The sequence below is a fragment of the Rana temporaria genome, chromosome 1 (genome assembly GCF_905171775.1).
Source record: "Rana temporaria chromosome 1, aRanTem1.1, whole genome shotgun sequence".
NCBI lineage: Eukaryota > Metazoa > Chordata > Amphibia > Anura > Ranidae > Rana > Rana temporaria.
In genome coordinates this window covers 385,975,048-386,002,413 of record NC_053489.1, presented here as the reverse complement: position 1 = coordinate 386,002,413, position 27,366 = coordinate 385,975,048, and the positions used below count along the sequence as shown (strand labels likewise).

The following is a 27,366-nucleotide window of genomic DNA, read 5'->3' as shown; positions in this document are numbered from 1 at the left end:
ATTCATATACCACATGAAGTGCCTTTGGCAAATTATATAAAACATTATTAAGTGGTCTTGCATAGCAAGATCACTTATTGTTCTCTCACATATATATTATTATTCTTATAGCCAAATTTTCCCCCCTAACTCCTCCCACAGTTTTTACACTACATAGACAAGTAATATATCGAATCGTGCGGATTGTTCCCGATCGGTGGGCTATTACTTTGTAGAACGTTTTGCCGAATCGTTCGCGAAATATCGTAATTTTTCGGCGAAATTTTCCCATAGGAATGAATGGGGAGAGCTGTGAAATGTCAAAAACGGAAAATTCAGCACATGATTTGTAAACTGCGACCACTCCCTCATTTTCAAGCCGACCTACACAAATCTTATATCAAAACGTTCAGCTATCCCTGCTGCCACCACACGTGTTCACGGCTAAGTGATTGATCAAACCGTTTTCACAATATGATAATTTGTTTGCAACCTACGCCATCCATTATTTCAATGGAAGTCAATGGAGGTCAAAGTTTAGAAAACTAAAATCTGCTGGGGAATTTGTAAACTGCGACTGTGCCTTCAATTTTATAATTTCAGAGACATACTATATATTAAAATGTAGGTCTGGGTCTTGTGATTCGTAAAATATAAAGATATTCGCTGTACGATTTATAGTTTTTAAAATACAACCATTTGAATAGGACAAGTATTTTAAAAAAATCCAGGATCTGAGTCTCTGCTTAGAGGCTGCATGCTTATGTTTACATTGGTTTCCTAGGAGACGCTGAGGTAATTAAAACTCCTCATGCACAGCTGTAAGGGGATTCTATAGCTCCTCCCACACAGTTGTGAGGTAGTTATGAGGTGTTTTCTGTGAGGTAAATACCTTCATACACACAGCTGTGAGGTAGTTGTGAGGTGTTTTCTGTGAGGTAAATACCTTCATACACACAGTTGTGAGGTAGTTGTGAGGTGTTTTCTGTGAGGTAAATACCTTCATACACACAGTTGTGAGGTAGTTGTGAGGTGATTTCTGTGAGGTGTTTTCTGTGAGGTAAATACCTTCATTTGAAGGACAAGTATTCAAAAAAAAATCCTCAATTTCTGCTGTGTTTACAGAGAGCCTGCAAACCAAACAATTGGTTTCCTAGAAGACGCTGAGGAGTTTAATAACACCTCACCAACAGCTGTGAGGTGAGTTGGCTCCTCCCACACAAGGCTGAGGGAACTTTCCTCTGCTTTAGAGTGTGTTTGCATATGTTTACATTGGTTTCCTAGGAGACGCTGAGGTAAAATCCTTCATACACACATCTGTGAGGGCTTTCTATAGCTCCTCCCACACACTGTGAGGTGATATGGCTCAGTTTTTTTGGCTCTGCGTAACTTCTGCATGCTCTGCATATAGCAACCAGTCCCTAGCAACCAGTCCCTAGCAACCAGTCCCTAGCAACCAGTCCCTAGCAACCTGTCCCTAGCAACCGTCCATACCAACCGGTCCATAGCAACCGGTCCATAGCAACCGTCCATAGCCATCAGTCCATAGCAACCAGTCCATAGCAACCAGTCCATAGCAACCAGTCCAAAGCAACCAGTCCATAGCAACCATTCATAGCACCCAGTCCGTAGCAACCACTCCATAGCAACCACTCCATAGCAACCCGTCCATAACAACCAGTCCATAGCAACCCTTCATAGCAACCAGTTTTTGATGGTGCAGTTTTGATGGGGTAGTTTTTGATGGAGCAGTTTTTGATGGGGCAATGGACCAAACTGGATCGACACACAGTTGGATCACATTTACATCTCCAGGGGCGCCGTCTCCAGTCAGGAGTATTGGTGGAGGCAAGACCACGTCGCACAATTTCCCCAGAAATTGTATCTTTTCTAGTTCTAGTCTGCATCTCCCCAAGGTAATACCGTATTTGCCGGCGTATAAGACGACTGGGCGTATAAGATGACCCCCTAATTTTCCAGCCAAAATGTTGGTTTTGGGATATACTCGCCGTATAAGACTACCCCCTTCTTACTAGTCATGCCTCGCCTCACGGTGCCACCATTACATGCCAGACTGTGCCCCATTACATGCCAGACTGTGCCCCATTACATGCCAGACTGTGCCCCATTACATGCCAGACTGTGCCCCAGTACATGCCAGACTGTGCCCCAGTAAATGCCAGACTGTGCCCTTACCTTATCCCAAGACATGCAGAATCACGGCCGTACGATTTTTCAAAAGCCGCGCCTTCTACGTCTTCTGTTCCGTGATAGGCGGAAACACTCAACTTCCCAGGAGGCACTGTGTTCAGTGTTCGCCTATCACAGAGGCCCTCTCGTCCGAGGACGAGAGGGCCTCCGTGATAGGGGGACACTGAACACAGTGCCTCCTGGGAAGCTGAGTGTTTCCGCCTATCACGGAACAGAAGACGTAGGAGGCGCGGCTTTTGAAAAATCGTACGGCTGAGATTCTGAGATAAGGTAAGGTTAGGTTACCGGCGTATAAGATGACCCCCGACTTTTAAGAAGATTTTAAGGGGTTAGTCGTCTTATACGCCGGAAAATACGGTAAATAAAACCTGGTTAGACCCCTTTAACACTGAGGAGTTTTTCAGGCGGTTTAGCGCTAAAAATAGCGCCTAAATAGCGCCTGGAAAAACTCCTGCCCTGCAGTCTGTGTGAAAGCCCGAGTGCTTTCACACTGAGGCGATGCGCTGGCGGGACCACTCCAAAAGTCCTGCTAGCTGCATCTTTGGAGCGGTGTGTTTATCGCTCCTTCCCATTGAAAATAATAGGATACCGCGGCTATACCTCTGCAGTGGCGCATCGCCAGCGGTATTAACCCTTTTTTGGCCGCTAGCGGGGTTAAAACCGCACCGCTGGCGGCCGAATACCGCTAAAAATAGCGGCGCTATACCGCCACCGCACCTCCCGCCCCAGTGTGAAAGGGGCCTAAGTGGGCCCTGAGAACAGCGTTGATGACCACTGCTGTACTGTATTTCAAGATATAGAATTTACAGGTAAGTAAACCTTTTTTCCCAGTGTCCATTCACTTGAGGGTAGCATCATATATCCCAGTTGTAATGATTAAAGAGCTGGTATCCTGTACTCTATTTCAGGAAAGAGATTTTATTGGTCCCAAGTCAAAAAATCTATTTCACCTCTCTTTGGAAAGCAGAACTCACAAACGCCAATTTCACAAAGATCCATATATACATCACTTGCATAGTTCCTGAAAGAGATTTAAAACTGTTGCTGTTATACAAATGTATGTTATGTTTTCAAAGGGATAATATAAGTGTGTTAAAATGTATGTGATTATATTTGTAATTGGGCTCATATCGTGTTGACAGACAGACCCAGAGAACACAGACTATGCCATGGAGCATGGAGCTACACGCAACTTCCAAGCAGAAAAACTTATTGAGGAAGAAGAGAAGCGATTTCAGAAGGATAGAGAAGAGGAGGAGCTCAATAACCCAATGAAGGTATCCAAACAATAATGAATATTCTTGAAAATTGGCAAAACTGTTTGTCCCCAAGCTGTTTATACACCATCAGTGTATTAGAGGCTGGGTTCACACTATTGCGAATTGGATGCGCATATTACCGCATCCAACTCGCATGTTAGGAGATTGTGACCGGCTCTCTTTGGTTCGCACATCCCCCCGGAGCGGCTCTGGCGCAAATTGCAGGAGTCCTGTATGTCTTCTGTTCTGAATTCAGCCAAAAATTCAGGCTGAAATCGAACCTTAAACAGTAAACGGGGATGCACTGGACCCCTGCTGTGAGCTGCTCCATGCTGCAGGGTGAACCCAGCCTTAAAGTAAAAAACGATCTTTGGAGGAAAATATCATTATAAAACTATTATACAAAGTGCTTGCATGCATTAGACCCCTGCAGAGAAATTTCTGCATTTTGGGTAGCAACAAAGAATTACAGTGGGGGGAAATAGGGCAGGTTATAGAAAAGGGCAAAAGTGGATACTCAGAAAAAAAAAAAAAAAAAAAGACTGAAAGAAGACATTTATGAATATGCTAGGTCTTTTCTTTGACACAATAATCCAAACGAACAAGATGTTATGCCTCTGTATGCATACCTGCCAACTGTCCCTGATTTCGAGGGACTGTCCCTGATTTGGGACAATGTCCCTCTGTCCCTCATTCTCCTCATTTGTCCCTCATTTTGGTCTGCTCTATATAGATGTATATAAAATGCACTTTTTATCTATCAAAAAGTGTTTCCCAGCACTAAAGTTTCATCCGATTTCAAAATTGCTGCATTTGTAAATTCCAAAAGCCAATATAAAGAAATAGTAGTGGTAAAAAAAAGCACTTGTGGGTTTAACCAATCGTAAAAAAAAATTGTACAATTCTCCTTTAAGGGGGCGTGACAAGGGGTGTGTCCTATGCCTGCATACTTTTGCTGATAGGTGTCCCTCATTCCCATCTCAGAAAGTTGGGAGGTATGTGTATGTGAAAAAGTTACCCTTTTTTATTATGCATATATTTGTGTCTAGGTTCTCGAAAATAGGACAAAGGACTCCAAAATGGAGATGGATGTATTAGAAAATTTGCAGGAGTTGAAGGAGCTGAACCAGCGGCAAGCAAATGTGGACTTTGATTCTATGTTGGTTCACTACAGAGAAACAGAAGAGGAAATGAAAAGAAGACAGGAAGAGGAAGATGAGAAAGAGATGAGGTAAATGGTTGAATTGAGTGAAAACTAGCATCATATTTTTCATATTTTTTTTTTTTTTTATAATACATATAATTTTATTACATGGAAATTCTATAGGGCAATGTTGCATGAAGCTCGCAAAAGGCAGCTGACAGTTGATTCTGAGTCTGATGAAGAATATCCCCCTATTTTGCCTAAGCAACATGTGGACACCTTTCAAACTGATATTCTGGCAAAGGTAATTACCATTTCCCACCCATCCATTTAAAGTATTTTGTATTTTTTTGTTTACAATGTGAAAAAGCAGGTGAACAGAGTGATAGCATGAAACCGTGAAGGGTATACAAACAATACAGTAGGTGCACAGATTTTTTATAATGGTCGTAATTCACAAATAAATTGTAAATTTCATAGGCATAATAAACCGTATCCCTGTTGGAGGCAGGAAGTTTCTATCAGCAACAGTATCGCCGACTTGATATGATTTTAGGCATATGTAAAACCTAAAACAAAAATGTAATATAGTAGAGTATGAGTACTAGGTTCCAACCCTTTCCTGGTCTATCCACAAAAAAAAAAAAAAAAAGGTTTTTTTGCTTTTTATATAAAATTTAAGAAAAATATATATATTTAAATATGGCTTCAACATAGTTTCTGCCTGTTTGCAATTTAAGTCTGGAGTAGTTTCTGTGATGGATGCGGTGCCAGACCCCGACGGCCACTCTTACCAACTTGTGACAAATGGCTAGTCAAACATGAATAGGGATTTAACCTCAAGGTTCCTTATTTTGCAGGAAACCTGTGAAATTACCTTCATTACATTACATAATTACAGAGAGCACACATAGAAGGCTGTCGCAGTATGCTCTGAATTCAATACAGCTTATTATCCCCTTTTATAGAGTGTCTAATCAGCAAGTCACCCAAGCCCAGCTGTAGAGTGAGAGTACCATGCTCATCTGCGCTCTTCGGTATGTTTTCACAAACATGTTTTCCTGAGATTAGGACATGGCAGTATGGTATTATCAAACAAATTCATAATCGCCATTTAAGCTTCTATATTGTATAACCACACTTTATATAATGTTTATAACTAGCATTATTATTATTATGTGTTATGCATATAATGCTGTCTATAAACGTGTTTTGCACTATTATCCTTATACATAAACCCTCCTTTGATCATTACTAATCGTACATCTCATAGTCTCGTTCCCTGACACGAGTTGTAATCACAAAAGGCTTAGTTCCTATTCATCTTTTCCATGATTAATCATTCATTAGCAATAACAAGTACAATGTTCAGAGGATGCGTAGTTCAGCAGACCCACACATGACCAAAGGAGAGCCGCAGGGAATATCGAGATTCTCTACATTTTGACCCTCCCCCCAATCCCTCATCTACTGTGAGGCCCCGTACTCGCGACCAAACATGTCTGCTGAAACTGGTCCGCAGACCAGTTTCAGCAGACATGTTTGGCCGTGTGTTGGCCCGAGCGGACCATTTTTGGGCGGATCGGACAGGTTTCCAGAGGACAACTGTTTCCTGGACTTGCTTTAAAACAGTCCGCTGGAAACCTGTCCCCCCGACATGTACGGTCGTCTGTACAGACCTACCGTACATGTCCTGCCGCCCGCCATCCCTCGCATGCGTCGAATGACTTTGACGCATGCGTGGAAGCATTTTAAAGGCGGGCCGCCCACGTCGCCGCGTCATTGTCACGGCGACACCGCGTCATCACCGCGGACACGCCCCGATGGTGTGTATAGCCATCGAACAGAAGTCCCCGGGCAGTCCCCGGCCAGACATGTCCGATGGAAACGGTCTGCAGACCGTTTTCATCAGACATGTCCTGCCGTGAGTACAAGGCCTTAGAGAGACCTTGCGGCATGCTTGCTAGAGGTGACAAACCCTGTGTCACTGTTTTTACCTTTATTATATCTATACTCCAGTCTCACAGGTATGGTTTTTTACTCTCCGCATCATTTTCGCCACTCAGCTCACTACCAGTAGATGTTGCATCAAACCTCCTTACTAACTTGCCTGTAAGTGGACAACGTCCCGTCCCTGTCCTTTACCGAGACATTTAGATGAGCTAACCCTGCCTATGCCAGAGATATGCCTCCAACTGGGGCAGGTACATAAAAAGGGACATTGGCCCTATCCAGACACACCAGCAAGCATTCATCTTTTATTTTTGCATTTCCACACTTTTGCAATCACAATGCTTTCATCCTCTAGCTAATGGAGAATAGATTTTTCTCTTAAAATCGTTGGCCCATATGCCACCCCTAAATTCCTCTATTTTGGACACGTAGTGACTATTTCTTGCAAGATAATGTCACTCCCTGTGTCCCTCAGATGCATTTGGTCTGGTCTAAATAAGCGTGGACCCCATGTATTTCTTTATCGTACATCACGGGACACAGAGTCTTAATCATTACTATGTGGGTTATATGTTCCACCATCAGGTGCTGGACACTGGTGTAATCAATTAGAACAGGAAGTTCCCTCCCTATATAACCCCTCCCATACTGGGAGCACCTCAGTTTTTTCATCAGTGTCTAAGGTGTTGGTCACGAATGAACATGTGCTCTGAGGAGCTCCACTGGAGGGATCCATGCTGGATTTAAGAAGCCTCCATAAAATCCGGATCCGTCCAAGGTGCTTCATAGCCAAAGTGTACTGTACCCGGGCCTCGGTGCGAAGAACGAGGTTTTGCCTATAATGCTTCTCTCTGAGAGCTGGACCCTGGGTTCCAGAACATTGGTCGATACCAAAGACCAAATGTTTTTCTGTTGCCAGGGTGCTATATAGGTCCAGGGGAGAGGTGACCTGCTATGGACCCCAGTCCCTGAAGGTCTGAGACGAAGCCTGCGGTGAGGGGTGAAGGCTGGGCCTCTTGCTTTGCAACACCCTGCAGTCTGGTAAGGTAAGCGGGGGTGCCTACGGGACTTGGTCCGTCGGTGGGTCTTCCATGTAGGGGACTATGGGTCCCCCTATTTTTTATGCTTCTATGCATGGGCAACTTAACCACTATGCCTTTTGAGACAGGATGGCTTTGGCACTCATATACCTCCCCTAGCTGGTCCTAGTCCTCTCCTGAGGGGCTATTGGGTCTTGCCTATAATGCAGGTGTGCCTGGGCAAAGAAGACCACTATGTCTGTTTAGACAGAATGGCTGTAGTACCCATAGATCTCCCCTGGAGAGGGCTTGTACCCCTAAATCCTATGCTATAGGATTGTCATGAGTAACTGCATGTCTTATCTGTTTTCCACCTCTAAAGGGCAGTAAAAAAGACATGCCTGGTGTTTCGCTTACCATGCTTTCCAGGAACGGAAGCTCAAGGTTAGCTGATCTATGGTGCGGCTTACTTCCTCAGCTTCAGACTCTGCCACGATGGGGGGGTCCCTCGTAGGGCGGGTCCACAGCGCTCCTTGGGGGATCCCTCTCTCCCCCCGCATTCCCTACGCGCATGTGCATGGGGGGGCATCGTGCAAACGCAGGGCGGCCCCTTCAAAAGGCCCAGACGTCAGAGCTCTGTAAAGCCAGGGTGACACAGTAGCTTGGGCACGTAAGCACCTTGTGTGGATTGGATACAGATTCATCTAAGACGCCTACTCAGCATCTAGCTGTCCAGATTAGCAGGCATTATTTTGCTAGACTAAGTTCAGCTGTGGATGCACCAGGGTTCAGTTCCTCTGCTTTTGGCTTAGGACTTTTTTTGTCTCCCCGTAAAAGAGGGTTCAGGGGTAGGAATATAAAGGGTATCGCCACCTGAATCTGGTGGCCCTTTATCATGCTTGCATGATACTATCCTCCCCTGTAGAGACTTAAAGGGTCACTAAAGGAAACTTTTTTTTTTTGCTGAAATGACTGTTTACAGGGTATAGAGACATAAAAGTTAACTGATTTCTTTTAAAAAATGATTAAAAATAGATAAAAATCAATCATATAATGTGCCTCTAGTTTCACTTTCGTTTTTAAACTGGTTTCATGTTTCTGTGAAGTAGAGAGAGACACAGAACAAAAACAAACAAATCCAGGGCAGTGTTTTGTTTTTAAAATGAGGAGTTTTAGACACACAGCTTGGACCACAGTGAAAAGCTGCCATGAGATTTTTCATAAGGAGCCAGACAAGCGGGAAGTGTGGAGATCAGAATTACAGCTACTTCAAAGCAAAAACGAACAATGAGGACATGAAACCAGGACTGCAGTAAGGTAAAGGAAGCTATTTAGCTAAAAAAATATTTTCCTGGTGCCTCCATGGCAGCATACTTGTGATAGAGCTCCGCCTCGACTCCTCCTTCAGGACTAGTGAATAGAATAAATTAAAGGCATAGCCCCTCCCCCAACATTCTCCTTTCTTTCCTCATACCTTCTTGTGCTGGTGAAGAGTAGATGTATGTCCATACCTCTGCAGTCGGCAGCGTCCGCCGGGTTTAGCCTTTCCCAGGCGCAGTCCCTGTTCTTGGGCCGCTCTTAGCGCTAATAAGACTGGGAACCCCTCTGTGGATCTGTTGGGGTCTTTTCGCAGAGTTTCCTCACAGGAACGCAGTCTGCTATCGCATCCATGATGAATGCAGTGGAGTCGCAAAAGGATCAGCTCACATCTTTCCAGGCTGGTGGTTTCCATTTTATTTTTAGGCATATATTGTTTTTTGTCTTTCCCCTCTCCCATCCCTTCCTTCCTTCCTTTAACTTGCCTGTTAGGTCTCCTTTTAAAAAAAAAAAAAAAAGTGTGCTTGTTTTATTGTGTGATGCTCCCTTAAAGTCCGGTCAGTTTGATTGGGGCAGGTGCCTTTTATCCTGACAGGCTTGCAGCATACTTGTGATGTTGATTGTTTCCCCCGAAATCAGCGGTGGGCTACAGTTTTTGTTATGTTTTGTTTTGTATATCACTCGACATCACTGCGGCCATCTTGGATTCTGGAAGAAGGGCCAGATTTGCCCCTTTTCTTCCAGAGTCACTTTGCAATGGTGGTTTATGGGATTATTAGCCCATCCACCTGAGCCTAGTTAAGTTCAGATTCAGGGTTAGCTGTCAGAGTCTCCTCAGCTGTGCCCTGCTAGGTTTCACTGATGCTGCTCTGTGGTAGGTACCTTTTTTGTTTTTATTCGCAAAAAAAATGGTGATAAAAAATTAAAATAAAAAATAAATGTATGTTATTAAAAAAAAAAAAAAAAAAGTGTCAAAAAACTCCATAGTTCCTTTTTTTCCCTTTCTTACTAAATTTCCGCAGCTGATCCTTCTGCCTAACTCCCCAATTAGTCATTTATCTTGCAACAAAGATCCTCGCACTCCTATTAGGTATGTGACCAACTATATGTGAGTATATAAAAAAAAAAAAAAAAAAGTGAGTTCCTTACACCGTGGCCCTGCCCACTCCAAGAGGTCCAGAAAATCTTCAAGACACCGTGATGACGACAGCTCAGACCGCAAGTCTCATTCTTCACGTCATAGATCAGAGAGATCAAGATCCAGAGGACAAGATCCTCCCCCCTCTCCTAGGACCTATACAAAGAAGAAATGCTGGACAGGTGGGGCCACACCACTACCAGACAGAGTGGTCTGTAAGGACTGTTTTATGGACTATGAGTCCAGCTGCGAGCTAGAAAATCAGCACGCTGTAGACCTGCTCAAGTGAACAATGAAGGACTCCTTCTCCGAGCTTGTGACTTTGGTCCCCGCTCAACCACTTCAGCAGATGTCCCAGGTTCAGGATACAGAACCTAATCTCCCTGGTCCTTCAGCAGTCAGTACACCTCTGCCACTGTCAGGCTGACCAGCTAGAGATTCACCACCTGTAGATTCTTTAGAGGACTCTTCAGAGGAGTCAACCTTCTGGCTTCAGTCTCTCCTTGGTAAAGCTGTTCTTCCAGGCAGTCAAAACTGCAATCACCTGAAAAGACGCAGAAGAGCCTCCCCAAGAGTCTACAAGTTACTTCCCATCCTCAAAGGGAGGCAGGTTCTCTTCTCGCTGAGGGGCGACATTAGTCAGGTCATTCAGAATGAATGGTCAAAAACTGATAGAAAACTTTCATGGGGCTGGTTCAATAAACTATACCCCTTAACGGAGTCGGGAAGGCAGCCATTAAAATCCATGCCAGTGGTAGACGCATCGGTGGTGCGACTCGTAAAAAAAAAAAAAGCGCGCTTTACCAATGGAGGATTCCGCTTCCTTCAAAGACCCTCCAGACAGGCGAGCCAACCTGGAGCTGAAGAGGAGCTATTAGCCGCGGGAGCAGCGTGTAAGCCAGCTATCGCCCTCACATCGGTATCAAATGCCATAAGATCTTGGGCATATAATATTGAGACGGCTTTGCGTCAGGATGTAATTAAAGCCTTGGAAGAGCTTAGATTGTCAGCAGACTTTGTCAGGGTAGCGGCCATTGACACGATCATATGCTCTGCAAGATCCATGTTGCATTCAGTAATGGTGAAGAGGGTCTTCTGGCTGAAAGATTGGCTGGCTGACTTATTCTCCAAACAAAATTGGTGCAAAATCCCATTCAGTGGGAAAGCACTATTCAGAGACAAAACGGATAAAGCTATCTCCAGGCTGTCAGGAGGGAAATCCGGTATGCTTCCCCAGGACAGAAGGATGTGAAGATTCAGAGGTGGGTCCTCTAGGTTCCGCCAGCTAGAGATTCACCACCTGTAGATTCTTCAGGAAGATGAAGGACCTTTCCGGCTCCACAGGAGCAGAAGCAGTCTTTTTGCCGCCAGAGTAGCCCAGGCACTCCCGGTGGGAGCCAGGCTAAAGTTATTCGTCCCAGTCTGGGCCACATGCTGTCAGGACCCCTGGGTTCTGTCAACAATTCAATGGGGGCACCTTTGGAATTTCTCTCATCCCCCACCTCGGGATTCTTTCAAAGGAACAGAGATTCCTTCCTCTCCGCCAAAGGCTCAAGCTCTGTAAAACTTCCTAATGTCACTCCAGCTTCAGGGGGCGGCTGTTCTGGTTCCCATTGGCAGAGCGCTTCGCAGGCGTCTACTCCACCCTATTTCTGGTCCCAGAGAGGACAGGTGGGTGGAGGCCTGTGACAGACCTTCAGAGGCTCAGTCGGTATATCTGCCCCAAAAGCTTCAAAATGGAGTCCCTGCAGAGGATTATTCAGGCAGTCCAGCCATCAGATTGGATGATTTCTGCAGAATGCATACCTACACGTTCTAATTCTACCTGTATTGCAAAAATGTCTGAGATTTGCAGTGGGATGGACCCACCTACAGTTTCAAGCCCTGCCTTTTCGGTCTGTGCACCTCTCCCAGGGTGTTCACCAAGATACTAATATCCGCTTTGGTTCCCCTGCGGGAGAGGGGCTTGAGGATATTCCACTACTTGGACGACATCCTCCTCCTAGCAAGCAATCCGTATCAGTTGGTATGTCACCGGGAAATTTTTCTACAGTCCCTAAAAGAGCTAGGGTGGCTAATAAATTCCGAAAGGAGTCAACTAGCACCCACACAGCAGATAATCTACCTGGGTGCAATGTTCAACACTCAGGAGGGGACAGTGTCATTACCACCGCCAAAGGCAAGGATTGTCACCCAGAGAATGATCAAGGTCATCCGGAGCCCGTATCTGACAGCTTCACAATGCCTGAGCCTCATTTGCACAGTGTCTTCTTGTATACCCATGGTTCCTTGGGCCCATTGGCACTTGAGGTAGTTCCAGACAGGTTTCTTGGCACAGTGGAAGAAACAACGACTATCCCAGACGATACTGCTGACGGGAGTAATGCACAGGAGTCTTCACTGGTGGACAGTTCCAGAAAACCTCTCCAAACCTTGTCACCTGGTTCCCCATCCTTGGATCACAATTATGTCCGATGCAAGCGGACAGGGCTGGGGAGCCCATTCCGGGGAAACCAGAATACAGGGTAGATGGTCATGTTCTACCCAGGGAGTGGTATCCAACATCTTGGAGATGAGGGCAGCCTTCTTAGCACTAGCTTTGGCGTCCCAAATCAGAGGCCAGAGAATACTTCTACATCTAGACAACATGGCAGCTGTCGCTTATCTGCAGAAGCAAGGAGGCACTCGCAGCAGGTCGTTTCTCAAGGAGGTGATGCTGATCACACTCTGGGCAGAGAAGAACCTCCTGGACCCCAGAGCAATGTATCTGCCAGGCAGGTTGAACACGGAAGCAGACACGCTGCCCAGAAACTTCCTGGACAACAACGAATGGGCTCTCCACCCCCTCGTCTTCCATCAGATTGCCAGCATATGGGATCCCCCTCAGGTAGACCTGTTCGTCTTCCCAAAGAATACCAAGCTGGACAGATTCTTCTCTCGAATGCAGCATCCACAAGCTGAGGCAGTGGATGCCCTGTCATGCCCCTGAAGGTTCACCACAGCATATGCCTTTCCTCCCAGGCCATTAATATTCAAATTCCTCCTGAGGCTCCTCAGGGAGTCAGTCCAGGTGGTGGCAGTACTTCCGTATTGGCCGAAGAGACCCTGGTTCCCTCTAGCCATGCGCGTCAGTGTGAGCTCTCCAATCGGGATCCCTCCTTTCCCTCAACTTCTGTCGCAGGGCAGTCTAGTTCATCCAAACCCTCAGAAGTTGAATCTTCGAATCTGGAGGTTGAGAGGCGAAGGTTCGAGTCCCTAGGGTGTTCCCCAGGAGTCATAACAACCCTTCTAAAAGCCAGAAATCCGGCAACTAATGCCATTTAATCAAAAATCTGGGACAAGTTCTTGTCATTTGCTACCGGAAATGGATTTGATCCAATCCTCCCCTCTACGTCCAATATTCTAGGTTTCATTCAGACAGGACTTGATCTGGGGCTTGGTCTGAGCTCCCTCAAAGTGCAGGTAGCAGCAATCTCTGCCGCAACAAGTAAGAGATGGGCGGAGGATCTCTTGGTAGTCACTTTCCTCAGAGGAGTATTGAAGATTCGTTGACACCTGTCAGACGATCATTTCCTAAGTGGGATCTGTCCCTGGTCCTTGAAATTCTATCTGACCATCCCTTTGCTCCAGTGGAACAAGTAGCAAGATGGAACCTGACACTAAAGACGGCTTTCCTGCTAGCCATTACATCTGGCAGAAGGCTCTCGGAACTTCACACCTTAGGGATAGGTGACGGCCACATCTCCTTCTTCCCGGACAGGGTGGAACTTCGCCCCTTCGAGGGTTCACACCTAAGGTCGCTATTCCAAGCCACCTGTTGGAACCTGGGCGCTACCCGTGTTTACAGACACAGGTTCAGAGTCTTGTCGTGAGCTGGATGTATCCAGAGTGCTCAGGGCCTACCTTCGAGCCACGACCCCTTCAGAAACTCTGAGAGACTTTTCATTGTACCGTTCAGTAAATACAGGGGCAAAGAAGCTTCCATCAGAACTCTGGCATCTTGGGTTGTAAAAGTTAATCCAGAAGGCTTACAGGGTAAAGAATATTATTCATCCTGAGTAAATGCTCATTCTACAAGGGCAGTCTCAGCTTCCTGGGCAGCAAGGGCTAATGTTTTGTTGAAGACGGTGTGCAGGGCCGCCACCTGGTCTTCTCACCATACGTTCCTCAGACACTACCATATTGGTCCAGGAGCTCTCACGACTGTTGAGTTTGGAAGAGGGGCAGTTCAGGCTGCTATGTCCTCTTCTAATTTAAACATTTATTGTTAAGCATTATCCCACCCATGTCAGCTAGTTATTTATCACAAGTATGCTGCCATGGAGGCACCAGGAAAACGGAAAATTGTATCATACTTACCAGTAATTTTCCTTTCCTGGTGCCTATCCATGGCAGCATACGCTCCCACCCTCGGTATTCTATATTACGGAGAATGTTGGGGGAGGGGCTATGCCTTTAATTTATTCTATTCACTAGTCCTGAAGGAGGAGTCGAGGTGGAGCTCTATCACAAGTATGCTGCCATGGATAGGCACCAGGAAAGGAAAATTACTGGTAAGTATGATACAATTTTCAGTTTTCCTTTAGTGATCCTTTAAGACAGCTCACAGAATGAGCTATCAGCCCTGATAGACGTTGAGCCTCCCCCCGCATTGCAGTCACTCTGCATATGTTTTGTTGCACTGCATTGCATTTCTGGGTCCTTAAGCGGTTAACTGCTATATTTGCAGCATCCTCACAAGCAGAAAACAGGGTGTGCCCCTTTCCCTGCTTTAAATCCTCAAACAGGGTGATTGAAAGACCTGAGGATGAAGGTTCACTACCAGAGGACAGGTAACAGGTGAGCCTAATGAGAAGCTATCAGAAGCCCCACAAGCTCTGGTTGCAGCTGCAGTCTTTTCAGAGAATCAAGCTGCATATAACTTCCCTCAGCCTAGACGCCCAGAGCCTCGGTCTTCATAAGATCCTCATCCTGGTGTTGGCTTCAGGCTAACCGAATGCACAACAGGGGGATGCACAGCTGCTGGTGCATATGGCTAACGTCGCAGGTTGAGGAGACGCACATCTGCAGAGCATAACTGCCTCTTTACCAGCCCGCATGTTTGCATGAAAAACATGAGTTTGTAATATTCAAAATGCATGTGGGGTAAAAACAAGTAACAGAGCATGTTTTATTGTTGATCACATAAAAATGTGTTTTTTGTTTGTATGATTTTACATGGTCACATTAGGATAGTTAATCACATCAAAGTGCCTAAAATCGCATAAAAATGTTTAAATGCTTAAGGAGGCTGGATCATACACGGTTACCTGAAAACCCGAAGCCTTGATTACCCAAGGATATTTGGTCACACAGAGAGGCTTGTTTCCACAGGAATGCCTAAAATCGCATAAAGATGCTTAAGTGCATAAAGATGCGGGATCACTCATGGTTACCTGATAACCCGAGTCCTGGATTACCCAGGCATAGTTGGTCACACAGAGAGGTTGTGTCAGCAGAAATGCCCAAAATCGCATAAAATGCTTGATTGCATAAGAATGCTGGATCGCACAGGGGTGCTCGGTCATACAAGAGTCCTTGATCACACAAGGGTACTTGTCCGCACAGGGGTGCTAAAAATGCATAAGATGTTTGATCGCATGAAAAATGCTGAATCGCATAAGGAGGCATGTTTGCCTAGATTTTGCGTGGTTGCTTAATGAGGCATGATAATTGGGTTTCCTTAATTATACAGGATTCCTTGGGCTTACATAGGAACACGTGTCTGCAGGGGTACACGTTGCACAATGCTGCATAACACGTTCAGAGCGCATACTTGCTTGCAAGAGACTTGTTCATAGCTCACATGCTATATGTATGCGTGTATACAGCACGCCCCTTTTTTATGTGGTTGCCTAAAACATAGTTGTATGAATTCATGCTTCCATGAGCACACGCTTCCATAGAGGCATGTGGCTTTAAAGCTTGCCACATGCACACATGGGGAGCCATTTGCATATGTGTTTATTTACATGGGACTGCAGAGGTTGTCTGCATTTTGCAGGGGATCAGCACTGTCTCTAGTTGGTGGCTTACCCCTTGGGTTAACCTCCATGCCTGGGTTAATAGGGTGCTAGGGCCTGGCTCTAGCAGATCTAAAGGCCCAGGTTATAGCAGTAATGGCATACCAAGGCAAAACTCCTGCTGACGGATCAGTCAGTAGCATGGCTGGGCCTAGGGGAGTCCAGCATGGTTAAGTATCTGGAACTCCTGGGTAAGGCCCCTTTCACATTGAGGCGTTTTTCATGTGGTACAGCAATAAAAATAGTGCTGCTATACCGCATGAAAAAACCTGCCCTGTAGTGTTCAATGTGAAAGCCCGAAGGCTTTCACACTGAAGCGGTGCGCTAGCAGGAGCGCTCCAAAAGTCCTGCTAGCCGCATCTTTACCGCGGTATAGGAGCGGTGTGTTCTTGGATTTCCAGCCTCGGGCCGTCTTGCTTCTGTCTCCAGGTCATCATGCCCTCCCGGAGCGTTTAGAGTGCAGCCGAGTGATGGGAGAGCGTTCCCCTGCCCTCAGAGGCAAAAAAAATCTGGGTGTATTAGGTGCCGGAAACCGGATAATGGCAGGATCAGTGCGGAGCTCTGTGAACCTGCGTCCGTTCACATGCCGTGCTGGCCACGCCCCCCTCTAATTGATCCATTATTAGTCACAGGTGAAGCTCATATAACAAGGCGACAACACTTCTGTCTTGGCAAAAATTTACTCCATGAGCTTTACCAAGCTGTGAATATTAGAATACTTTTTGTCAGTTTCGTTTTGCACTGAAACATTATTACAAAAGCTGTTGGGATTAAAATGACCCATTTCTTGTAACAAAATCTTGATTAGAAATATATTTTAGCGGCACTTTTTCCTATTATTGTGTAAGCACTGTATCCTTATTTCTGAATTAATATACTATACTATAAGGGCTCTACCACCACCACCTTTTCTTTTTCGGTGGAAATGCTGAGCTTTTCCAGAAACCCCTGGCCAGCTCCTCAGGATCCTTCGGTCTGCGATCTATCACCACACCCCAACCCTATTTAGTAGTTGGCACTGTTCTTTGTACTGTCATTTACACTACCTTACCTTGCCATGATATTTATCTCAGTTACTGCAGCTCTTGTTTTTGTATCCTTCCCCTTTTTGCTTGCCTAGCGCATTTCTGCAGTTTCATTGCACAGGCAACTGAGGGTACAAACGGCATCTACTTGGATGTCATTTTTGTCCTAGTATTTGGGAATTGGATTTACCTGCCATTGTAACTGTTTATTGAACATTTTCCACTTTATCCTTAATGGAGTGTTGTTGTTTAGTAAAGGCCAGGTTGCAACTGAGAAGGGTAGAATAACCCAACAATCCAGCACCTCTTGTGGGAGTTGTTTTGACATGTATCTTTAGGAGACCTAAAAAGATCAAATAAGTTAATTGTTGTATACACTTAATGTCAGGAGGGGCCAACTTGAAAATCATAGTGGGCCTTGATGCATTTCAGAAGGGCACACAATAGGAGTTTTGTTCTGTTGAGGTGAATCTTGTGTTTAAACACAGAGAAATGTCTGTCTCTCTCTCTCTCTCTCTCTCTCTGACCGTGACAGCAGCGGAAGCCAATGGCACACCGCTGCTTTCTCAGCCTATGAGGTGGGAGAGTCCCAGACCGCCGAGACTCTCGTGCAACATTGCTGGATCTAGATATGGCTCATGCCCCGTACACACGATCACTTTTTGTGATGCAAATTTTTTTTCCAACTTCATCATTAAAAATGATGATGCCCACACACCATCGTTTTTGAAAAATTATGAACAAAGTGATGACACTCTAAAGGGGAAGTTCTATTCGCCTTGGGGCTGCTTTTAGCTGGTTACTTGTTAGGAAAAGACTAGGCTTTTTTGTCTGTTACAGCGTGACGAATGTGCTTACTCCATTATGAATGGTAGTTTTACCTCCTGTCTCAAAACTTGCTTCTGGGCATGTGCGGGTTTAAAACATTGTTTTTGCCCACACACGATAATTTTTTATGACACAAAAAATGACATTTTAAAAAATGACATAAAAAATTGAAGCATGTTCTAATTTTCCCCTAATCGTCTTTCAGGACAGCCACCTGAGAGACCTTGGCTCCTCCCCTCTGTTGGAAACACCGCGCCAGCCCATAAATTTCCTCCTCCCCTGCTGGTCCTCAGTTATTTGTGTTTCCTCCAGAGGGGAGACACCATAGGAACAGCCAGGAGAGCCAAGGGAGGCTCAGGCAAGACGGTCCTGAAAGGGAGCAGGGGCTCTCTGGACTTAAAGACAGGTACTAACCTGAAACAGACGGCCACCCTCACATCCCTGAGCGCAGGTGTAAGTCGGGGGGGCTCCGTATTTGTATGCACCGAGTGCGGTGCGAGGAGGTGCAGCCAGCGTCCCATACTCAGCGCGTGTGGCTGCCGGAGGAATGGGGATTCCAGACGCGCAAGCCACGCTGTGTACTAGGACCGCTCGGAGCCGATGGCGGGTGATGTCATTCCGGCACGGGGGCGGGTACTTCCGGGTTCGCGGCTTCCGCTTCCGGGCGCGAAATTCAAAAACGGAGCCAGGCAATGGCTGGAGGGAGCTGCATAGACGCTGTAGAGACAGCACACGCGGCGCTGGTGACACAGACATGTCGGAAGCAGAAGGGAAAGATGTTGCTCCAGCAGAGACCAGCTCCAGCCACAGCAAGGTAAGGGGAACCTAGGGTGGATTTCCCCTCTCCTAAGAAAATAGCTCACCATCCCTCTACACCCCCCAGGGTAATAGGGAGGGGGAGGTGGGTTAACCCCTCAGTGTCAGAGGGTGATTCATAGGGCCCCTAGTGTGGTAAGCCCATATGAAGACACTGCGCACCTGCTGTGTAGCAGGGGGAAGGCTACGGTACTAATCATGGGGTATATATTTTCACTTGTGTCTTTCAGAAAACTGACAAAGACAAGAATACCCACAGTTCAAAGAAAAGATGTCCATCCTGTAAAGTCACACTTAGGGAGTCATGGAAAAAGGCTATTTGTAGCGACTGTATTGATAAGTTAGTACAGGAGCACACTGCGGAACAAAGTGATTTGGCATCATCAGTTAAAGAACTTTCTAACACCTTTGGGTCATTCAAAACATTTTTTGAAAACTTCCAGATCCCGCAGCTTCAGTCAGCTCCTCCTGTACAGGCAACAACGTTAGTCCCGGGAGTAAGACCTTCCACTAGTGCAGGCCCTTCAAGAGTTCCTAGTGAGGAGCTAGAAGAGGAACCTGACAGCGCAGTGTCCGGTTCACAGGAATCAGAGGAGGAGGCTCGGGAAGGTGATTCCAGGAAGCCCTCCCGCTACAAACTCTCTTTGGAGGATGTGGATCACTTATTGGGAGCTATTTATGCCACTCTGGGTATTCAAACAGAGAAAAAACCATTATCATTGCATGAACAAATGTATGAGGGTTTAGGCGACCAGGAAAGTAAAAATTTCCCAGTCCATGATGTTTTGATCGAAGCAATTAAAAAAGAATGGCAGGAACCAGAAAGGAAACCATTCTTTTCCAAAGCTTTGAAAAGACGATTCCCATTTTCGGATGACCCATCCTCAATTTGGAATAAGACACCAAAGCTGGATGCTGCCTTTTCTCAAGTTTCAAGGCACACAGACCTAGCTTTTGAGGACATGGGCATTCTATCCGAACCTATGGATAAGAAAATGGATTCATTACTAAAAAAATCCTGGGACTCCACGCTGGGTAGTTTGAAACCAGCAATGGCAGTCACGGTGGTAGCCAGGAACATGGAATTTTGGCTGAACCAGATTCAGGAGCATATTGAGGAGGAGACGGCAAAAGACCAAATCCTATCCTCATTTCCCACATTGTTGAGAGGCATAGCTTATATTGCAGACGCCTCAGCTGAACTGGTACGGATGGCAGCTAGATCGTCTGCATTAGCTAACTCAACTAGGAGGGCCTTATGGTTAAAGACATGGCAGGGGGACTGCGCGTCTAAAACCAAATTATGCGGCATCCCATTTACAGGGGACCTGCTCTTTGGGCCTGGATTAGAGAAAGTGCTGGACCGTACAGCGGATAAGAAAAAAGCGTTTCCGCTGAAACGCAAAGCACCCTGGAGTCGGCCACAGCAGACCAAAAAGAGACCGAACAAATTTAATTGGGTACCAAAAGGTCCCCGCTTCACACCCAAGGTAGACAATCAAAAAAGACCCTGGGCCCAGAAGGGGAAAGGCAAAGCAGGAGCTATTTTTCGTGCTCCTGAACAAGCCTATGATAAAAAATGACAGATTGCTCACAGTGGGAGGAAGACTGGGGGACTTCCTCCCTCAGTATGATAAGGTGACTTCCAATCGATTCATATTGAGGATCATAAAGGAAGGTTATCATCTGGAATTCTCCAGAACACCCCCAAGAAAGTTTTATTTAACGAAACTTCCGAAGGACAGAAGAAAGGCCGAAGGGTTATTGAGAGCCCTGGAGGATCTAAAAAAACAGGAGGTAGTAGTGGAGGTCCCCAAAAAAGAAAGGGGACTCGGGTTCTACTCCCACATTTTTGGAGTACAAAAACCAACGGGGAAGGTCAGACCAATCTTAAACCTCAAACCCCTGAACTTGTCCATAACCTACAAGAGGTTCAGAATGGACTCAATTTATTCAGTGAAAGCCTTACTACCTCCAAACTGTTTCCTAGTCTCCTTGGATCTAAAGGACGCCTACTTACACGTCCCAATACACAAGGACCACCAACGGTTCCTGAGATTGGCGATAGAGACGGGAAACAGAACCTTACATTTACAGTTCCAGGCCTTACCCTTCGGCCTCTCTTCCTCACCCAGAATCTTCACCAAGATTCTGGCGGAAGACCTGGCACCCTTGCGAGTCCAAGGCATTTCCATCATTGCATATCTGGACGATCTGCTGCTGTTCGCAGAAACCCCAGAGAGGTTGCAAAAGAACCTCGAGACCACACAGATTTTTTTGAAAGACCTAGGGTGGTTAATAAATGTGGAAAAGTCAAATCTAAAACCCACACAACAGATTACATACTTGGGGTACGTGATAGACTCTGTGCAGCAAAGGATTTTTCTACCCAAAGAGAAGATAGAAAAAATCCAAAAAGAAACAAAGGCAATTCAGGTGAATTCACCATGTACCATCAGACAGATCATGTCAACACTGGGGTTGCTAACATCAGCAATCCCAGCTGTTCAATGGGCAGCCTTACATTTCCGACCACTGCAAATGTTCCTTCTAAAGATTTGGGACCACAGGCAGGAGTCCTTAGACACCCAGGTTCAAATACCGACACAGGTAAAAAGAACCCTTTGGTGGTGGAGGACGGTGGAAAACATGACCATGGGTCGGCTGTGGACACTTCCCATTTCCCAAATCCTTACCACGGACGCAAGTGGGATAGGATGGGGAGCACATCTGGGCTCCCAAATAACCCAAGGGATTTGGAAAGGGGAAGAGAGGAGGAGATCCTCCAATTGGAAAGAATTGAAGGCAGTAGGTCTTGCACTTCAATTCTTCCAGGGACAACTGAAGGGACATCATGTTCAAATAAGATCCGACAACGCTTCAGTTATTGCCTATGTAAACAAGCAGGGTGGAACAAGGAGCGGAACCCTGTGGGCATTAGCGAAATAAATCCTGACATGGGGAGAAAGGAACATTCTCTCGCTATCAGCAATCCACCTAAAAGGGGATTTAAACACAGTAGCGGATTTCCTCAGCAGAATTCAGCTGAGGGAAAGCGACTGGGAACTAAACAGGACAGGAGGTGTTCAGGCAGATCACACTAAAATGGGGAACACCTCAAGTGGATTTATTCGCATCCAAGAAGAACAAAAAGGTCAAGACCTTCTTCTCTCTAAACAGAGAGGACGGAGCACTAGGAGTGGATGCTTTAGCACAAGGGTGGACTTTCAGGACATGTTATGCCTTTCCTCCACCAGTATTAATTCCACAAGTGTTACGGAAACTGCGTGCAGAGAACACCAACCTGATTCTCATAGCACCTCACTGGCCCAGGAGACCGTGGTTCTCTATACTGAAAGAGCTAGCTATAGAACCCCCCTGGTTGTTGCCAGTCCAGGAGGACCTACTCTCCCAAGGCCCAGTATACTGCCCCCAAGTGGAAAAGTGGAACTTGGCCGCATGGTTTCTGAGGAGCAGCTGCTGAAAGCAAAAGGTTTCTCTAACCACTTAATTGCGACTCTACTGAAAAGTAGAAAGATAGAGACACGCAAAATTTATGAAAAGGTGTGGAAGTGCTTTGGCAAATGGTGCACAGAAAACTCCTTTAATACCCAGAGTTCAGTGGCCGTCCTAGAGTTTTTACAGAAGGGAGTAGAAAAAGGACTAAGCCTTAGTACGCTAAAAGGTCAAGTATCCGCACTGTCAGTGTTCCTAGAGGAAAGGCTAGCATCTGACCCATGGATAGTCAGATTCTTCAGATCCTTGAGCCGGCAGAGACCTATTCAGACTTCAGTCTTCCCGAAATGGGACCTGTCATTGGTACTACAAACTTTGACATCCAAACCTTTTGAGCCTTTGGAGGATTGCAATCTAAAGACGCTGACACTAAAAGCAGTCTTTTTGGTGGCAATCACCACAGCAAGACGGGTCTGTGAGTTAGAGGCCCTATCGATCAGACCCCCCTTTTTTCAGATCTTCGCAGATCGTATAATTTTTAAGTTGGATCCGGGATTCCTGCCTAAAGCAATCTCAATGTTCCATAGAGAACAAGAAATTATATTACCTTCATTTTGTCCGAACCCTTCTAGAGAACAGGAAGTGAAATTCCATAGCTTAGACGTCAGGAGATGCGTCTTGCATTATTTAGAAGTGACTAAAACTTTAAGGAAAACGGACTCTATTTATTTTGCATTCTGGAGCTAGAAAAGGCCAGGCGCACTATAGCTAGATGGTTAAAAGAAGCCATTGAACAAACTTAGTTTAGGAGGCATACCGATCCCAGAGGGTATCAAAGCGCACTCCACAAGGTCTATGGCAGCCTCACAGGCAGAGAGAGCTGGAGCAACGCCGGAGCAGATCTGTAAAGCGGCGACATGGTCCAGTTTTTCCACCTTCGTAAGACACTATAGGGTGGATCTTTGGTCAGCTAAGGATCAGACCTTTGGACGTAAGGTCTTACAAGCTGTGGTCCCGCCCTAGGGTAAGTGCTCGGTTATCCTCTCAGGTGGCTGTCCTGAAAGACGATTAGGGGAAAAACGAAGTTACTTACTGGTAACGTTCTTTCCCGTAGTCTTTCAGGACAGCCGGGTAACCCACCCAAAGGTATGTATAAGATTTCCTTACAGGAATTGTGATATGGTTAACGATGTGTATCATGTTTTCTTGTGTCTCCCCAGCAACTGGAGGTGCTCTAAAAGAACTGAGGACCAGCAGGGGAGGAGGAAATGTATGGGCTGGCGCGGTGTTTCCAACAGAGGGGAGGAGCCAAGGTCTCTCAGGTGGCTGTCCTGAAAGACTACGGGAAAGAACGTTACCAGTAAGTAACTTCGTTTTTTTTTTGGTCGTTTTTCAGAAGACAAAAAACGATGTTTTGCCCACACACGATCATTTTAAATGACATTTTTAAAAATGTCATTTTATTTCATCACAAAAAGTGAACGTGTGTACAGGGCATAAGGCAAGTATGAGAGGGGCTGCTGCTCACAGAAGGTTTTTTTATCTTGATGCATAGAATGCATCAAGATAAATCTTCTGCCTTTTAGAACCACTTTAATCCTCCATGGGTGGTCAGTGGCAGTGTTTAGCCACTTGTGGACTGCCAACCTGCAACATACTGCAGGCAGGCAGCCCGTACAGGCAAAGCAACATACTGGTACATCACTGCCTTTTTCCAGGTTTAGGGTGCAAGCGTGCCCCCCGCCGACACCCATTGTGATTATACACAGCCAAAGTCTGTCAACAGGTCCCAGCCAATGATTCATGAAAATAATCTTCTGATGGGCTCTGTCAAATCACAGCCAGGAGCCCTGTGTTGACAATCAAAACAGGGCTCTGGAGGGGGCGGAGCTAGCCGGAGACCGGGATGGACGTGCTGTAGCCGTGCTCCGGATCCAGCGGTGACACAGCGGCTCATAGCAGCTCTTCTAGTGAGATTTTTCTCCCACGAACGCAGCGATCTACCGCCCAGGGGTTGAGCAAGCAGCAGCAGCTATGGCGAGAAGGAAGGAAACCGGACTACCAAACTCACGGAGTTCTTCTCCCTGGAGGCCAAGCAAGATGGCGCCGGCGGGTCCTCCACGCCACTGCCCAGGGCCTTACAGACCACATCCCAGCACACATCCCAGACAGGGAAGACAGCAAAAAGGAGCAGTCCTCCTAAAAATCTGAACTCCCCACCTGCTACTCCTTCGTCGGGAAGCCCTGAGAAGGTGAGATTTAGGCTGAATGCCGCAGATGCTGGAACTGAGGTGAGCTCTCCCATAGAATCGGGATGACACTAGGGAACTGCCAGACTCTATTGACCTTTTCCCTACCAACAACAAGCCCGTGTTAGACACAGTGTTGAAGGAGATGCTGGTGTCTCTTAGAAGCTCTCTCCACTCGGACATGGTCTCCTGTGTACACAGATTTAGCACTGATCTGAGGAATGTAGCGTTGATAGAGTTTCACACGTGGAGAACAAAATGGGTGAATATGCTTCCACTATTAATGCCCTAGTAGATGCCAATGAGAGCACTGAAGATGATATTGATGCACTGAAGGCCAAAATGGCGGAAACGGAAGACAGGTCGAGGAGAAACAACGTTAAGATCAGGGGGATCCCTGAATCCGTTAAACAACCAGAGCTGCGTGGCTATGTGGCTCAACTGTTTGCTGTAGCATTACTAAACTTGTCCGAATTAGACTTCACTGTGGATAGAATTCATAGACTTCCTAAACCTGCCTATCTCTCTGACAACGTGCCAAGAGATGTGATCCTCAGGCTTCACTTTTATCACACCAAAGAGAAGCTCATGGCGGTTTTGCGGCAAAAAAAATCTGATACCAGCACCGTACTCTAACCTCCAATTTTATGCGGACTTATCGCAATATATCCTGCAGAAACCTCACGAAGGCCCTCAGGAATCACAAATTGAGCTACAAGTGGGGCTTCCCGACAAAGCTGATTGTCACAAAAGATGATAAAGAATACGTGATGGACTTTCTTTGCGAAGCGTTTGGCTTTGCTGCAGTCTTGGGGGATAGTCCCTGAACCACAACCACCATTGCATCGGAAGAACAGTATCGGGGGCCCGGAGCAAGAATGGCGCACGGTTGACCGTAGAAACGCTCGCTCTCATAATTGACCTAGATTGAGCCTTTTCTATGCAGAATTTTCCGCTGGAGAGATGTACGTCTCTGTTCCAAATTCATAACACCCCACTTACAGTGAGGAAAATAAGTATTTGAACACCCTGCTATTTTGCAAGTTCTCCCACTTGGAAATCATGGAGGGGTCTGAAATTGTCATCGTAGGTGCATGTCCACTGTGAGAGACATAATCAAAAAAAAAAATTCCAGAAATCACAATTTATGATTTTTTAACTATTTATTTGTATGATACAGCTGCAAATAAGTATTTGAACACCTGTCTATCAGCTAGAATTCTGACCCTCAAAGACCTGTTAGTCTGCCTTTAAAATGTCCACCTCCACTCCATTTATTATCCTAAATTAGATGCACCTGTTTGAGGTCATTAGCTGCATAAAGACACCTGTCCACCCCATACAATCAGTAAGAATCCAACTACTAACATGGCCAAGACCAAAGAGCTGTCCAAAGACACTAGAGACAAAATTGTACACCTCCACAAGGCTGGAAAGGGCTACAGGGAAATTGCCAAGCAGCTTGGTGAAAAAAGGTCCACTGTTGGAGGAATCATTAGAAAATGGAAGAAGCTAAACATGACTGTCAATCTACCTCGGACTGGGGCTCCATGCAAAATCTCACCTCGTGGGGTCTCAATGATCCTAAGAAAGGTGAGAAATCAGCCCAGGACTACACGGGAGGAGCTGGTCAATGACCTGAAAAGAGCTGGGACCACCGTTTCCAAGGTTACTGTTGGTAATACACTAAGACGTCATGGTTTGAAATCATGCATGGCACGGAAGGTTCCCCTGCTTAAACCAGCACATGTCAAGGCCCGTCTTAAGTTTGCCAATGACCATTTGGATGATCCAGAGGAGTCATGGGAGAAAGTCATGTGGTCAGATGAGACCAAAATAGAACTTTTTGGTCATAATTCCACTAACCGTGTTTGGAGGAAGAAGGATGAGTACCATCCCAAGAACACCATCCCTACTGTGAAGCATGGGGGTGGTAGCATCATGCTTTGGGGGTGTTTTTCTGCACATGGGACAGGGCGACTGCACTGTATTAAGGAGAGGATGACCGGGGCCATGTATTGCGAGATTTTGGGCAACAACCTCCTTCCCTCAGTTAGAGCTTTGAAGATGGGTCGAGGCTGGGTCTTCCAACATGACAATGACCCGAAGCACACAGCCAGGATAACCAAGGAGTGGCTCTGTAAGAAGCATATCAAGGTTCTGGCGTGGCCTAGCCAGTCTCCAGACCTAAACCCAATAGAGAATCTTTGGAGGGAGCTCAAACTCCGTGTTTCTCAGCGACAGCCCAGAAACCTGACTGATCTAGAGAAGATCTGTGTGGAGGAGTGGGCCAAAATCCCTCCCCCAGTGTGTGCAAACCTGGTGAAAAACTACAAGAAACGTTTGACCTCTGTAATTGCAAACAAAGGCTACTGTACCAAATATTAACATTGATTTTCTCAGGTGTTCAAATACTTATTTGCAGCTGTATCATACAAATAGTTAAAAAAATCATACATTGTGATTTCTGGATTTTTTTTTTGATTATGTCTCTCACAGTGGACATGCACCTACGATAACAATTTCAGACCCCTCCATGATTTCCAAGTGGGAGAACTTGCAAAATAGCAGGGTGTTCAAATACTTATTTTCCTCACTGTATCTTCTGAGTGACCGAGTGTCGCACCCTTTTTGGTTTTATCTTGGCTCTTAGCCACTGTTTCATTTGTTATGTTCTTTTGTTTAGACTATTTTTTATTTATTTTTTGCCCTGACGATCGGACTTGCCACATGTCTGCCACACCACAGTTTCCATCCAGTGGTGCTCCTGTGAGACCCCTGGAGCCTGGTCGAGATTCTGCGGATGTCCTTCCGTGGGACCAACCTCCACCTCATGTAAGTAATGTACTACACTCCTGCTTTTTCCAGCACATCCTCCACATGTTCTTATGGCGATAAACTTTCTCACTT

The 27,366-nt window shown here is 46.0% G+C and overlaps 1 protein-coding gene across 1 annotated transcript in view; it reads left to right on the top strand.

The window, feature by feature from the left end:
• The window catches only part of YJU2 (YJU2 splicing factor homolog), a 134,610-nt gene that overhangs the window by 86,827 nt on the left and 20,417 nt on the right, over positions 1-27,366 (top strand). Inside the window, exons 4-6 of the mRNA XM_040322540.1 lie at positions 3,333-3,467; positions 4,499-4,680; positions 4,777-4,897. Of these exons, the coding sequence (XP_040178474.1) occupies positions 3,333-3,467; positions 4,499-4,680; positions 4,777-4,897 (438 nt within the window). The remainder of the gene's footprint in view (positions 1-3,332; positions 3,468-4,498; positions 4,681-4,776; positions 4,898-27,366) is intronic.